This window comes from Lynx rufus, unplaced genomic scaffold, assembly GCF_022079265.1.
Source record: "Lynx rufus isolate CCGP_SWC_20201006 ecotype Redwood Valley unplaced genomic scaffold, mLynRuf1.p SCAF_10, whole genome shotgun sequence".
NCBI classification, from domain to species: domain Eukaryota; kingdom Metazoa; phylum Chordata; class Mammalia; order Carnivora; family Felidae; genus Lynx; species Lynx rufus.
In genome coordinates, this window is record NW_025814824.1 from 50125847 (window position 1) to 50139517 (window position 13671).

General features: G+C 34.9%; 1 protein-coding gene across 1 annotated transcript in view; it reads right to left on the minus strand.

The window, feature by feature from the left end:
- Window positions 1-557: 557 nt before the first annotated feature.
- Window positions 558-13671, minus strand: part of CAAP1 (caspase activity and apoptosis inhibitor 1) — a 52617-nt gene continuing 39503 nt past the window's right edge. Inside the window, exon 6 of the mRNA XM_047065070.1 lies at window positions 558-1762. Within this exon, the coding sequence (XP_046921026.1) occupies window positions 1416-1762 (347 nt within the window). The 3' untranslated portion in view covers window positions 558-1415. The remainder of the gene's footprint in view (window positions 1763-13671) is intronic.

Sequence of the window (13671 nt, forward strand, 5' to 3'; positions counted from 1 at the left end):
AAAGAAAAAAAAGAAATGAAATCACACCCACATTTACCTAAGAGAAGTACCTCAAATGATATAGGCCTGTGTTACATTAGAAAGATTCGGGGGGGGGGGGGGGGAATGACAGGATTATTTAAAGTCATGTTCAAAAACAACAAAAAATAAATTTGTAACTTTGCAACTCTAATGTTTCATAACACACTCTATTTCCGGAAGAAACTAAGATTTACATGTAATTAATAAAACGCAATCCCTGCAAGTCTTATCTATGAGGAAAATCCTCATACAACACTAGGAGGGCAGGACTTACAAATAATATATACTTGTAAGCAAATATAAAAGCAATGGTTTCAGATTTATATTTTAAGAAAAAAATTAATTTAAGAGTCTCTACCTAAATTTTTTTTGTATCAAACAACTACAACTAGTTATAGGGCAAAAAGCATCTGTTATTGTGGCAGAATGTTAATTTATTTACAAAAACTATACAAAATTAGATTAATTATAACACCAACTTATCAAAGCTTCCTGAAATTAATTTTGCTTTTGGAAATGTATCAAAAGTCTTCAGATCCAGAATGATAGTCTTTATTATTTTTAATTCATGGAATTATAGCACATCAGATCTTCAAGCGAAAACACGAGATAAAAGCCTGTACAATAAAATATTCTTTTCTTGATAGCTTGGAATGTAAATGAAAATATGTTCCCTTTTTACCGAAGGAAAAAACTTGAACCAAGTGTCCAATAATATCAAATACCTGTTAGAATGGCTTGTCTGCTAGAATTAAAGTTGGGCAATTACTTCCACATTTTAAAAAATGGCCTTAAATTAAGTCTGTTTTTTCTTTTATACAAAACATTTTTCTCAGCCATTTCAGACCCTCTAAACTTTATAACAAAAAATGCTCTTCAGTTTTTACTAGTTAAATCCACACCCAGAGAAGGTGTGTTCAAGATGGACTTATTTTAAAAGTGCATATAAGCATGACTAAACTTAAATTGTTGATAAATCTAAGAGCAATAATTTAATTTTCTACCACAAAAATATAGGTAACCTTAAGAGCAACATGCTTGGTCAATCTTTCTTAAGCTTTTAGGTCTGAAGCCAAAACATTTAAAAATGAAGGGGAACAATACAGTGACTCTTTGCTAATGGCTTTTCAGATATCAATTTGCAGACATAAAGACTCATCCAACAAAGTATCCAGGTTATCTAATGATATTTGGCATGAATTCGTACAGCAATGACACATATATAATATAAAAGTAACAACAACCAAAAAAAACCACAGGTATTTTAGGCCTAAGATGAGTTTATCTAATAAGGGTTACATGAAAACTATCACATAAGACCCAAAATAAACTTCATATACAAAACTATACGATGTGGCTTTGTTCAAACACACCTAGAATTCAGATTCAAGTAACTAGGCTGGCTTTTTTATGTCACCAGCTTTCATGAGGGCTTTAATAGCTCTCGCCCTCATCTCCAGTTCTAGCAGCTCCAGCTGCTGTGCGGAAGGCTGAACGTCTTCGGGTGGAGGAGCAGTCAGGGTGGCTGCTTTGGGCTCCTTGGGGCTACCCTCTGCCAGCCCCAGAATCTCATTCACACTTTTCTCAATGTCTTTCTCCAGGTCCTCTATCTGACCAGCTTCGCTCTGGACTGTATTGTCTGGGACCTCAGGAGCAGCAGCTTCCTCGGTGCATGGGCCTTCTATGTCGCTGTCATAAGCATCTGCATTTATACTGAGTACATCACTATCTTCCCCTTTGCCTGTAACAAACAAAAAAGGGGAAAGAACCACGTAACCTAAATGCCCTGGTCAAAATGTCCTTTCTATTTATGATTAATGGGCTACCTTGACCCCACCTCCCACCATGAAGTCCCAAATACATTCCATAATCTCTGTCCCATCCCTTTTTCCCCTGACTCCTCAACTATGAAAACAGATATAATTTAATGTAAATTTTAATGAATTTTTCATTCCAGTTTAGCAGAACATGGAAGCAGTAGGAAATTTATACCATCACATGATCTCTTTTCCTAATTAAAATGTCACACCACTTTATACCACAGTGAAGCTTCTACATTACAAAATTAAAGGTGATGCTAGATATTGTCTGAGTAGAGCATGGCTTATTAACAAAAAAGTAAAATTCCATTCTAGAAACAGTTTAAAAAACTTTACTACAAAAAAAGAAAAAATATCATTGGCAAGCTGGACACCATGTGCAATGCAATTACCTACATCTTTTCATTTGCTTTTTCACACACTTTGTTATAAATCAATAAATTAAAGGAGAATGCCTAAGGCCATTTTCTAAGATAAAATAAATTTTCATCATGAGGATTTTAATTAATAAAGTTAGTACACTATAATTTTAAAAAATATGTTATAAAACTTGTATAACTGATACTAAAACTTTCAATATACACACAGATTATGGCTCTCAACTACCTTGGCCTTGGACATTACTGAAGTCCAGGTGTTGTTTAAACTTTGAGTGCTCACTTACACCTCCAATTTATTTATCTTTAAAAAAAATTTTTTTTAAGTCATGATCCCCCCCAAAGGTTACCTTTGTTAAGTCTTCTTACAGTAGGAAAAACTTATTTACCAACAGATGGAAAATTCTGATAATACAATGTTATAGGGTTAGGCCATAAACAATTCTACTCCACTGGTTTTGTAATAACAATTTACTGACCTTGACTGATCCTCCTACATCCTAATAATTAAAAAACTACTCCCTATTCTAAAATCAAAGTGGAAAAATAAATTGATAAATTATACGTGTCCACAAAATTGTTTTTAAAAAAAAGGTTGCAAGTTTTAATATTTGATGCCAAAGAATATTTTACATATCTTCCCCAAAGAAACAAATATTCCCAAATAGCTAAAAAAATAAATAAAAATACAGCCGTTTATGTAAAGAAATAATGCTTTATATAAGTATTGCAACTTGAGACAAAAACAAATTTAAGAAATGAAGCGCTAAGTTGTCCATAGCCTCAAAAAGTTCACTTTCATGCTTAGCCATCTTTAATCTAAAATTCTAAATCTGTTCTCACTGATTCTGAGTGAAAACCTGCGGTCTGTTTAAAAGATTTTAAAACATAAGTTTTTGAAAAAATGCAATCTGTTTTTCAAACTATAAGTTGTTGCCTGATAATGAATTAAGAGCAGAAGAATATAATGGTGGGTGGGGAGAGAGGAAAGGTCTGAAATTTGGGATACCTGAGTTCTAAAACTTTACTCTGCTATAAAGTATGTGATTTGAGCAAATCCCTTAACTTCCCAGAATTTCCTGAAATTAAGGCAAATTGTCCTAGGACATCTCTAAAGTGCAAGGTCTAATACTACCCTAAGTTAAGTCTATATAAATGTTTATAAAATGGCAATATTTCAGCTATTTTGTTTTCCCAAGACATGATTACCACTTATCTTTCATTTAATATATTGATCACTTGGATAATCATCCAAAAGAATTTCCCATTGACAGCAGTAGCCAATGAAAGGTAAGTAACATCAGTAAATCTACTTTTTTTCACGCGACAACCTGTGGGGTTTTTAGGGGTTCTTTTGTTGCTTTTTTTAAGCAGTCTCTAGAGCCAATATGGGGCTCAAACTCACAACCCTGAGATCAAAAGTCACATGCTACACTGACTGAGCCAGCCAGGTGCCCCCAAATAACCTTTTAAAAGGACAACAGATTTTCTAGAGAAAAGAAGTACATTTACAATATCCAGGCAATATAAATGAAGCTCACTTATTATCTTGGGTACAGGGTTCAATGTGTAATATTATAACTATCGAATCCCTTATGTGCTAAATCACAAATTCTGAAGTAGCTGTATTTTTATGAAATTAATTTGCTTTGAGTTTATATGTGAGTAAATGATAATAGCAAATCTTAGAGACATTTTCACTAAATAAGTGGAGAATCTACACTCGTAGATCCTGAAGACATACATGGCAAACTTTCCAGCTGAGTATCACTGTCATATACCATCAGCTTATATTTCTGACCAAAAGACTACAAGGATATATATGAGTGTATATAAATATTTTTTAATGGAATGTACATTATGTTCATCTTATTACTGTGTTTTATCAAACACTTCAAATGGCTAAGAATCAGAGCTATATATATTCTCACCTAATTCAGACAATTTTTCAAGCCTATTTATATAAGCTTAAGAAGCAACCACAGCTAAAGAGCCTCTTTGCCCCAAGCTTAAAATAATAAAATCCTTTTTTTATAAAGTTATCAGCACAGGAAATTCAGGGTCAAAGTGTTTATACGCACACTTCCCATGTTTCAAAGGAGGTAAATCTTGACAAGAAAGTTCTTTATATATTCTATGGGTTTGTTTCAAAGTTTTCAGCAGGCAGAAGGTGGGCTTTGCTTTATTTCTTTAAACAGCTATATATATCCTATCACTGAAGAAATGGTGCTCCATAAATTTGGTGTTCTCTGTTTACATTTAAAATTATCCAAAGTCGGGGCACCTGGCTGGCTGTTGGTAGAGCACGTGACTCTTGATCTTGGGGTTGTAAGCTCAAGCCCCATATTGGATGTAGAGATTACTTAAAAATAAAATCTTAAAAAAAAAAAAAAATGATCCATGAGCGCCTGGGTGGCTCAGTCAGTTAATCGCCCAAGTCTTGATTTCAGCTTAGGTCACGATCTCACGGTTTGTGAAGCACAGGGCCTGCTTCGGATTCTCTCTGTTCCTTCCCTTCTCACTCTCACTCTTTCTCTCAAGATAAATAAATAAACTTGAAAAAAAAAAATTATCCAAAGTCTAAGTGCCTGAGTTCTCCATAACACAGTACTGGTGAATACATTCATAGATTCCATCTGCCCACTACACCTGCACCACGGATCCCAAAGCTTTGTAGAATTTGTGTCTGAAACAACTTAGCGTAACACTTCATCTCACAAATGTGAAAACAAGGTGACTTGGACAATGTAACATGGTAAATTATTTAAAGATTTAGGATCGTACTTCACTATTCCTTAATTTTCATCATTCTACTGACTTGCTTTTTAAAGTATCATTTGCAAACACATGAATACACTTCCAAAGATAATTTATTCTCATCCTTGGTATTAGGAATTTATAGTTTTTTCTTGTCAATTATGATCCTCAAGGTAGAAGCGGTGAAACTTGTACATTTTTTGTAAAAAAGTAACCTTATCTCAAAATGCTTCATTCATAAGTCTTACAATATCACTGTTGTCTGTTCTGTCCTTCCACCAGTCCGCATGCGTGTCTGTGTGTGTGTGCGTGCGCACGTATGTCTCAGGTTTGCTTTTTGTTAAAATAAAAATTTTAAATGTATGTGTGTGTTATCTTAGGTTTGCTTTTTGTTAAAAGTTTTAAATACCCAATTGGAAGTACACAAACATACAAGAATTATTAGTCACAAAGATTTTGAGGGATAAAAATTTTAAAGGATTTTAAAGTTATGCTAGCATATTTAAACCTCAATAGAGCCTACATTCTACTTGCTAATAATTCAACTTAAGAGTAGTTTTAATGCACAAAACGGAGGCATATCTAATGTTATGAGTGACTGTATGCTCGTGAAACTTCCTGATAGTGAATTATTAAATTAAGCCAGGAGACAAACCTTAGAACATAGAATAATTAAATATCTGTCTGAATTCCTGCCGAAGATGGCAAATTGAGCACACATATCTAATTCCCTTCTCTACCAAGAAGCCAATGAAGTGACAGAAGGCCGATACTTAAAAATACAATAATAGCATAAATACTATAAATTAACTGAGAATAAAACTAACATCAGTCCTTTATAAGTAAAATACAAAATGGAGAATCCATAGAGGGGAAAAATCAACAAATTTAGCTAAATAAATAGTAGGACCTCTGGGCGGGGGACATCATAAATAAAATAAGACAGAGGCACTCTATAAGAAAATATTAATGAAATATAATACATACAATGTCCAGGTATCATTAAGAGATAACTAAAAACAAGGGCAAAGGGTAGAAACAAGTCAAGCGTTTCACAAACTATGAAATACAAAAAGCATCAATACATAAAAATGCTCAACTTAATTTCTAACCATGCAATGCAAATTATTACTTTTAACTCATTAGTTACAAAAAGGAATTTTACCCATCTGTAAAAAAATTAATAAATTTATAAGATGGAAAAATGATCAAGACATGATTAAGTGAACAAAGAAAACTAAAGAGTAATAACTATATTTATATTCAAAATAACAGTAAATTATTAATAGTGGTTACTTCTGGGGAGGAAAGTTAATGTAGAAAAAAGAAAGTGAGCTTTCCAATTTTGCCCTATGAACATATGTATTTCTTCAACCAGTTCTAAGAATATAATCCTTATAAAAAAGTTTAAAAAGAAAAAATGAAACCATAATATTAGATAACACAGAAGGGTATCATCTAAAAAGACATTTTGCAGGATTTTTACAAAATGTAAGCAGGCAGGATGAAATTGACAGAAAATAAAAGCAGAGCAAAACCACAGCCAAAGACACCACAGATAAGTGTAACTCTTTCTTAGAGAATCTTGGAAGCAACGAAGAGTTGGCTGTGAAACACAGCAAGATAATTAAATTAAATCCATTCAGAATAGTTGGGCCAATTGAACACTTCCTTCTTTCTCTTCCCTTCCCTACCACATGCCCAAGCACTCTAGTGGGAGGCCTACCTCATCCACTTAAAGAGCTCTCCTAGAGTCTGAGATATATCTAAACAGCTACTGATGAAACCCAAACCAGCTTTCAGAAAAACCCAGCTACAGTAAGTAAAGAACCAAGATGAACAAAGGACGAAATAAAGAAAATCTAGGGATCAAAAGATAATCTAATGGGGGAGAAGGAAGGGCAGAGGAGTCTAATTAGTATCCTTAGAGAGACTCAAGTAGACTCTGGAGCCATAAAGTAAGTACATGATGCAGTGAAAGAAGAACAGAGAACAAGAAATGTTAGAATTTTAAAACACAGTTATCAAAAGCAAACATTCAGTGGTTGCTGGAAGACAGTGAAAGAAAAAAAACCTCCTATGTAGAAAAGAAATAAAAATATATTTAAAATATGCAATAAAAGTTAAGAGATGAATGACCCATGAGTCCAACAACTTAATATAATTTACTCAGCAAATATTACTGAGCACCTACTATGTACAAGACACTGTTTTAAACATTAAGGAAACAGTGAATAAAAAAAAAGTCCTTGTGCTATATTTAAATCATAGGAGACACTATAAATAAATGTCAGGTGTTATGAAGAAAAATAAAGCATGATAAGAAGACACTAGCAGGATGCTTTCAGAGAGTGATCGATGTGATTTGATAAGGAAACTGAGCAGAGAAGTGAATAAAGTGATAGAATAAGTCAGAAAACAGAAAAAAGGGTAGAGAGGGAACATTATGACAAAAAAGGTGATCTGAGGTGAAGGTCTTCTTAGTGAAAAGGCTTGCCAACTGCAGTGTATCATACCTAAGACACATCCTATAAAAAAATCAGAACCCAGGGGGAAAAAAATTAATAAAAATTCCCAGAAGAAAAAAACTAGATTACCAATAAAAGCTAGTCTCAAGAAATCAAGACCACTTCTATCAGCCCTGTGGACAAGATATCCCTATGGCTATGAACATGATCACAAAAAAGAGAAGTAACGGTATATTATGTGACTCAAGGATACAACATTGCTTCTAAAATATTGTCAAAAATTGAACATGAATCTGATCAAGGTTCTGTATCCAACTACCAATTTACAGAAAAATAACATTAAATAGAACAATGGTATGCAATCAGCAAAATTCGAACTGAGAAACTCTGACAATCTGGTTTAAGAAACTTCAAAGAGAAGCGGGGAGCAAAGGAAGGTGAGAGGGAGGGATGGGAAGGAGGAGCATACAGATTAAAAAGAGACTTAGAATCCAAACAATTGTAACATAGGGTACTTATCTGGATGTCCATTCATACAAATATAGTTTAAAACTATTATAAGACAACCTGAGAAAACTAACTACTGGATTATTTGAGGATTAAAAACATCACTATTCTGTAATCCCTAATGAAATACTGGATCTAAACATTAACAGCTACTAAAACCATTAGGTGGTAGTCTGATAACACCTGTACCAATCAATCTTAACATCACAATACTACCAATGAATACAAGCGGTAGGTTAAACCTGAACACTTTCTGAATATATGATATTAAGCAACGATAACTTTTTAAGGCATTGTGATTATGCTTAAAAAGAGATCTCTAGCCTTTGAGATACAAACATATTGAAATATTTAGAGATGAACTGAAAAGAGGTTTAGAATCTGCTTTAAAATAATCTAGCAGTATGAGCAGATAGGGAGGGGTATGCATGAAAGAATTAGCCATAGGTGGATAACTGAAAATGGAGAGAGGTACATGGGAGTTAATGCTTTTTTTTTACTTATTTTTGTCTGACAATTTCCAAGATAAAAAGTCTGTTTATGGTGATTTCTATTCAGAAACCTACAGTAACAATTTTGAAAATACCTTAAAATATATATATCCTGGAGGAGAACACAAGAAAATCAGAATCCCAATATTCCTATTAGGCAACCATAGACCTGGTTATCAAAAGAGTTAAACTATCTTACTTTGTTTTCTCTTTTAGTTTTTCTCATCAGATTTTCAGTTAATCACATTCAGTGGTTATGCCATTTAGAACAGCACATTTCACCATCCTTCCCTCTAGGTCCTTCCCTCTAGAATCTCAACTCTCTAAGGCTTCTAAGTGTTATCAACCTACTACAATCTCATTAGTAACAAAGTCCAGAGTTCACTGGAAAGCAATGCTATGCCTCTGTGGATTTCTTTTCTGAGACAACAGAAAACTTCGGTTTTACTAAATTTTAAGTTATAAGGAAGACAATTCTACTATAGTGTAACTGTAGAAAGTCAATTTATAACAGTTCTAGTGAGTTCTAGCCTTTTCAAGAAAGAAATCAAAACTTTATTTTCTGAAAAAGAAACAACTTTTTTTTAATATGTAAAAATAATCTTTTGTAGAGGACTTTAATCTTCCTCTCAGCAAAACTGACAGAACTTGGCTATTTTTTCTCATGTAGTATTTTAAACTACTGATTTAAATTTAAGTGTATCACGTTAACCATGATATTCAAAATTTAATCATGACATTATCTGATGGTTACTGAGATATATGCAAACAATTTAATACAGAAAAACTGTCTAGTATACTACCAAGCCCACACTCAATTTCTGGGTAACTGAGTGTCCATAGGCTTACAAACCTAACTTTTGTGAATGACAAATTGAGAGATTACTCCAAGAATCAACAAATCTTCACTCAGTATTTATTACCTATGCTACAATGGTGCTATAAAGGCCACAGAAGAGGTGGGCCTTACAAAATCCTACAGGTAGGGTAAACTAAATATTTGTAGCATAACTAAGGCACAGATTTTGCCTTTATGGTAATTAGGTATGCTTAAAATATGGACATGATACTTTAAAATGCTAAATTCTGTGGTATAAAGCATAACAGAATTTTCGAGTATATAAGGCAATAGGGAAACGTCAAGGAGATCTACAGATGTGATATGAAGTAGGTCTCAAAATCTAATAAGTGATGTTGACAGAGGAGGAAACTCCAAGTGTAAGGGACAGAATGGAAAAATAGGTGCTAGAGCTAAACAATACAGAAGTATGTGAGCCTTTCAGATAAAATGTACACATGAGAACATAGAAAAGGACAGTATCCAAAAATTTTGCCTCTGTAGACAAGACATCACCACTGTAGGAGAAAAAGCACAACAGGGACCTCTTACCAGCCTTTACAATAGATCAGATAAGCAATTAAACAGGCAACAGTAGTATGAACTAGGTGATAATTATTCAGTACGAGAGAAGAGGTGAGGTAAACACAAGTTAAGGAAGACCACGGATTTGGAAAGGTGTGATCTTACAGAACAAGTAGTTGACCTAAATAAGAGTACACCACTGGTGTGAATGAGTTTAATTCTCAGATTTGGACAAAGTGCATGACAAGCAGTAAAACTTGTAGTCACAAAGGACAGCTTAACATTTCTGTTCTGAGATACACTGTGAACCAGACGCATGACAAAGCATCAGGGTTTTGGGTTCGAAAAATATCTTCTACAAAACTACAGTACAGTAAACCTGATACCAAGGCTCAGTAAAATTCTAGGTTTACTAAGAGGTTAATTAGCTCTGAAAAAAGTACTGCTAATTAGTTTAGACAGAAAAGGTAACATCTGACAGGGGATCTAAATGATACGCTGTAGACTGCTGGTTACCTCAGGAGGAACATGCAGGCAGAGGGAACAGCAAAAGTCAGGTCTCTGACACAACAGCACTTATAACGCTGGAGGAAAGTGAGGAGGAAGGACTAGAAAGAACAAGGGGGAGAGTGACAGGCTGTATCACATTATGGCTTGTACCACCACAGGAAGGAAGGACTTCAAGGACTTTTGAGATGGGAAGCTACCGGAAGGCTCTGATAAGACAGTGACTGACAACTTTTAGTTTTAATTTTTACAGTCATTCAGACTGCTATAGGGAAGAGACTACAGGGGGGCATAGATAGAAACAGAAGGGATCAACATGCTATAAGAATCAACACGAGAATAATTTGGCCAAGAAGAGGTGTGAAGTGGTGGGATTCTGATCTTTGTGAAAGTAGAGCTGACAGGATTTGTTGACAAAGATGAAAGAAAGCACTCAAGAATGATTCCCAGGTTCTTGGCCTAGACACTCAGAAGAATGCAAATGTTATTGATTGAGATGGAGAAGACTGTAGGAGAAGCAAGGTTTGGAGGGGGAGTGGTACTGTTTTCTTCTTTGTTGCTTTTGGGGAGGGGTCAGAGAAGAATCTAGAATTTACTCTGGAACATATTAAGATGCTTACTGGACATCTAATAAGGAAGCTAGATATTAAGGGTTGGAAAGAAGTCTGAATTGGAGAAATAAATTCGTAGTTGCCAGTCCTAGAATTACGTTAGGATGTAGAAAAGAGAAAACGTCCAAAGAGTAAGTGCTGGGGCACTCACCCTTTAGAAGTCGAGTAGAGGACAGCAAGACACAAAAGAAACAGAGAAGAAAGTGTCAGGGAAGGATGGATAATCAACGGTGTTACACATGGCTGACAGGCCAAGATAAGGACTCAGCCACATCAGTGAAATAGTTGCTGACAACTGTTTACTACAGAGGGGGGCAATAATTAGGGACAGAGAAAAAAAAACACCTGCAGATACCAAAAGAGAATGTGTTCACTATACAAATACAGGGGCTGGTCGCAGCAACACAAAGAGTTCACCCATTTTTAAGAGGAGAGACAGGGACTATATAAATTCAGAAACAGGTAGATATGAAAAATTAATTTATACATCTACTTTCCTTTATTAGAGAAGTTCTTTCCAAGCCAGACCATATTTTATTTATCTTTCTGGTGCCTAGCACAAAACCACAATTTGTTTGTTGGAAGAAGGGATCAGCTTCAAAATCTGAAGGGACATCATTTAGAAAAAGCATTAAATTCATTTTCTATAATCCAAAGGACACACAAGGATAAATGAGCAGAAAATACATACTGGCAGACTATGATTCAATACGGAGACACTTTTGCCAATCAGAGACAGCCAGGGTGATATTGGGGGGATGAAGCAGAAAATTCTAATGACAACAATAATGATGGCAGAAAGAATTATAACAAGAGTGGATATTTACTGAGCATTTACCAGGTACTAATCACTTCTCTAAAGCACTGAACATGTATTAACTCATTTAATCCTTATGCTAACCATAATGGAATAGACATTCATATTTATTATCCCCATTTTATAAATGATGAATCTGAGGAACGGAGTTTAAGTAACTTGCCCTATAGTTCACACAACTGAAGTGGCAAAACCAAAATTCAAGCCCAAGTATATTTCACAGATCTATGCATTTAAATATTCTATAGTGCCTCCCAGATCTTAACAGAATCAGAATGACCACTGAAGCATCACTGATGAGAATGTTGGTTCAGACTGAATTTATCTTCTTCTTGTATGAGGTCCCTTAAGTCCACATGAATGAATAAAATATATGAGGCACGGAGCTAAAAAGTATGTATTAAATGTGAAAAATTATTAAGGAAATGACAAGCCACAGACTAGGAGTAAATATTCGCAAAACACACCTGGATAAAAGACTGGTGTCCAAAATACATAAAGAACTCTTAAAACTCAACAATTAGAAAACCACCCAAATAAAAAATGGGCAAAAGATCTGAAGAGCCAAGTCACCAAAGAAGATACACAAATGGCAAAGAAGCACATGGAAAGATGCTTAACATCATATATCATTAGGGCACTGCAAAGTAAGACAACAAGATACCACTTACACGTCTATTAGAACAGTCGAAATCTAAATCACTGATAGCACCAAATGTTAGCAAGAAGATGGAACAACAGAAAATCTCATTCACTGCTGGCAGGACGTAAAATGGTACAGCACTTTGAAGGACAGCTTGGCAGTTTCTTACAAAACTAAACTTGGTGTTTGAAAACTTATGTCCACAAACTCCTGCATACAAATGATTATAGTAGCTTTACTCATGATTGCCAAAATCTAGAGGCAACTAAGATGTCCTCTAATAGGTAAATAGGTAAATGGATAAGCAAACTGTTGTAAATCTATACAATGGAAGACTGTCCGGCAATATCAAGCTACAAAAAGACATGAAGAGCCTCAAATGCATACCTGCTAAGTGGAAGAAGTCAATCTCAAAAGACTACATACTACATATAATATTACAACCAAAACTTCTAATTAAATCATAGACTATGGTGTAGGATGAGTAAAAAGTTCGTTAACTGGTAACAAAATCTGATTTCAAATCTAATGTTTACCATCTTTCCTGTGGTAGGAGTTACTTCTATATAAGGAGGTACTTTTGCCAACGATTGGATAAGAACATAATTACTGAATAGCACCATGGATCCAAAGGAGATCCAAACATGTTAAAGGTTTGGACTATATAACCTCTGAAGTGGCTGCCCTAACAGTACGTCTACGATCCTATGAAACCACAAGAGAGAATGGGTAAAATTTATTTAAAAAAAAAATTTTTTTAACGTTTATTTATTTTTGAGACAGAGAGAGACAGAGCATGAACGGGGGAGGGGCAGAGAGAGAGGGAGACACAGAATCGGAAGCAGGCTCCAGGCTCCGAGCCATCAGCCCAGAGCCCGACGCGGGGCTTGAACTCACAAACCGCGAGATCATGACCTGAGCCCAAGTCAGACGCTTAACCGACTGAGCCACCCAGGCGCCCCGAGAATGGGTAAAATTTAAAGAAACATGGCAATCAACATTTTTCTCAGATACTAAATCAAACCCTTCATAATGTCATTCTTGAAAAACACACACAAGGCATTATGCATCCAAAAACGCTGCCAGTGTACTTTGTTTTTTAATGCAGAAAAGTTGCACAATTAAATGCAACAGAGGGGTCTTCAAAAGGTACAGAAACAGTATGGGCTAATGTGCCACACAAAATGTAATTTTCACCCTTTTGTTCAATTACTACACACAGAAAGAGACAAATGAAAAAGTGGGAGGGTCCTGTCTGCTGTCATTGCTGGTAATAACTTGTGAAAAGG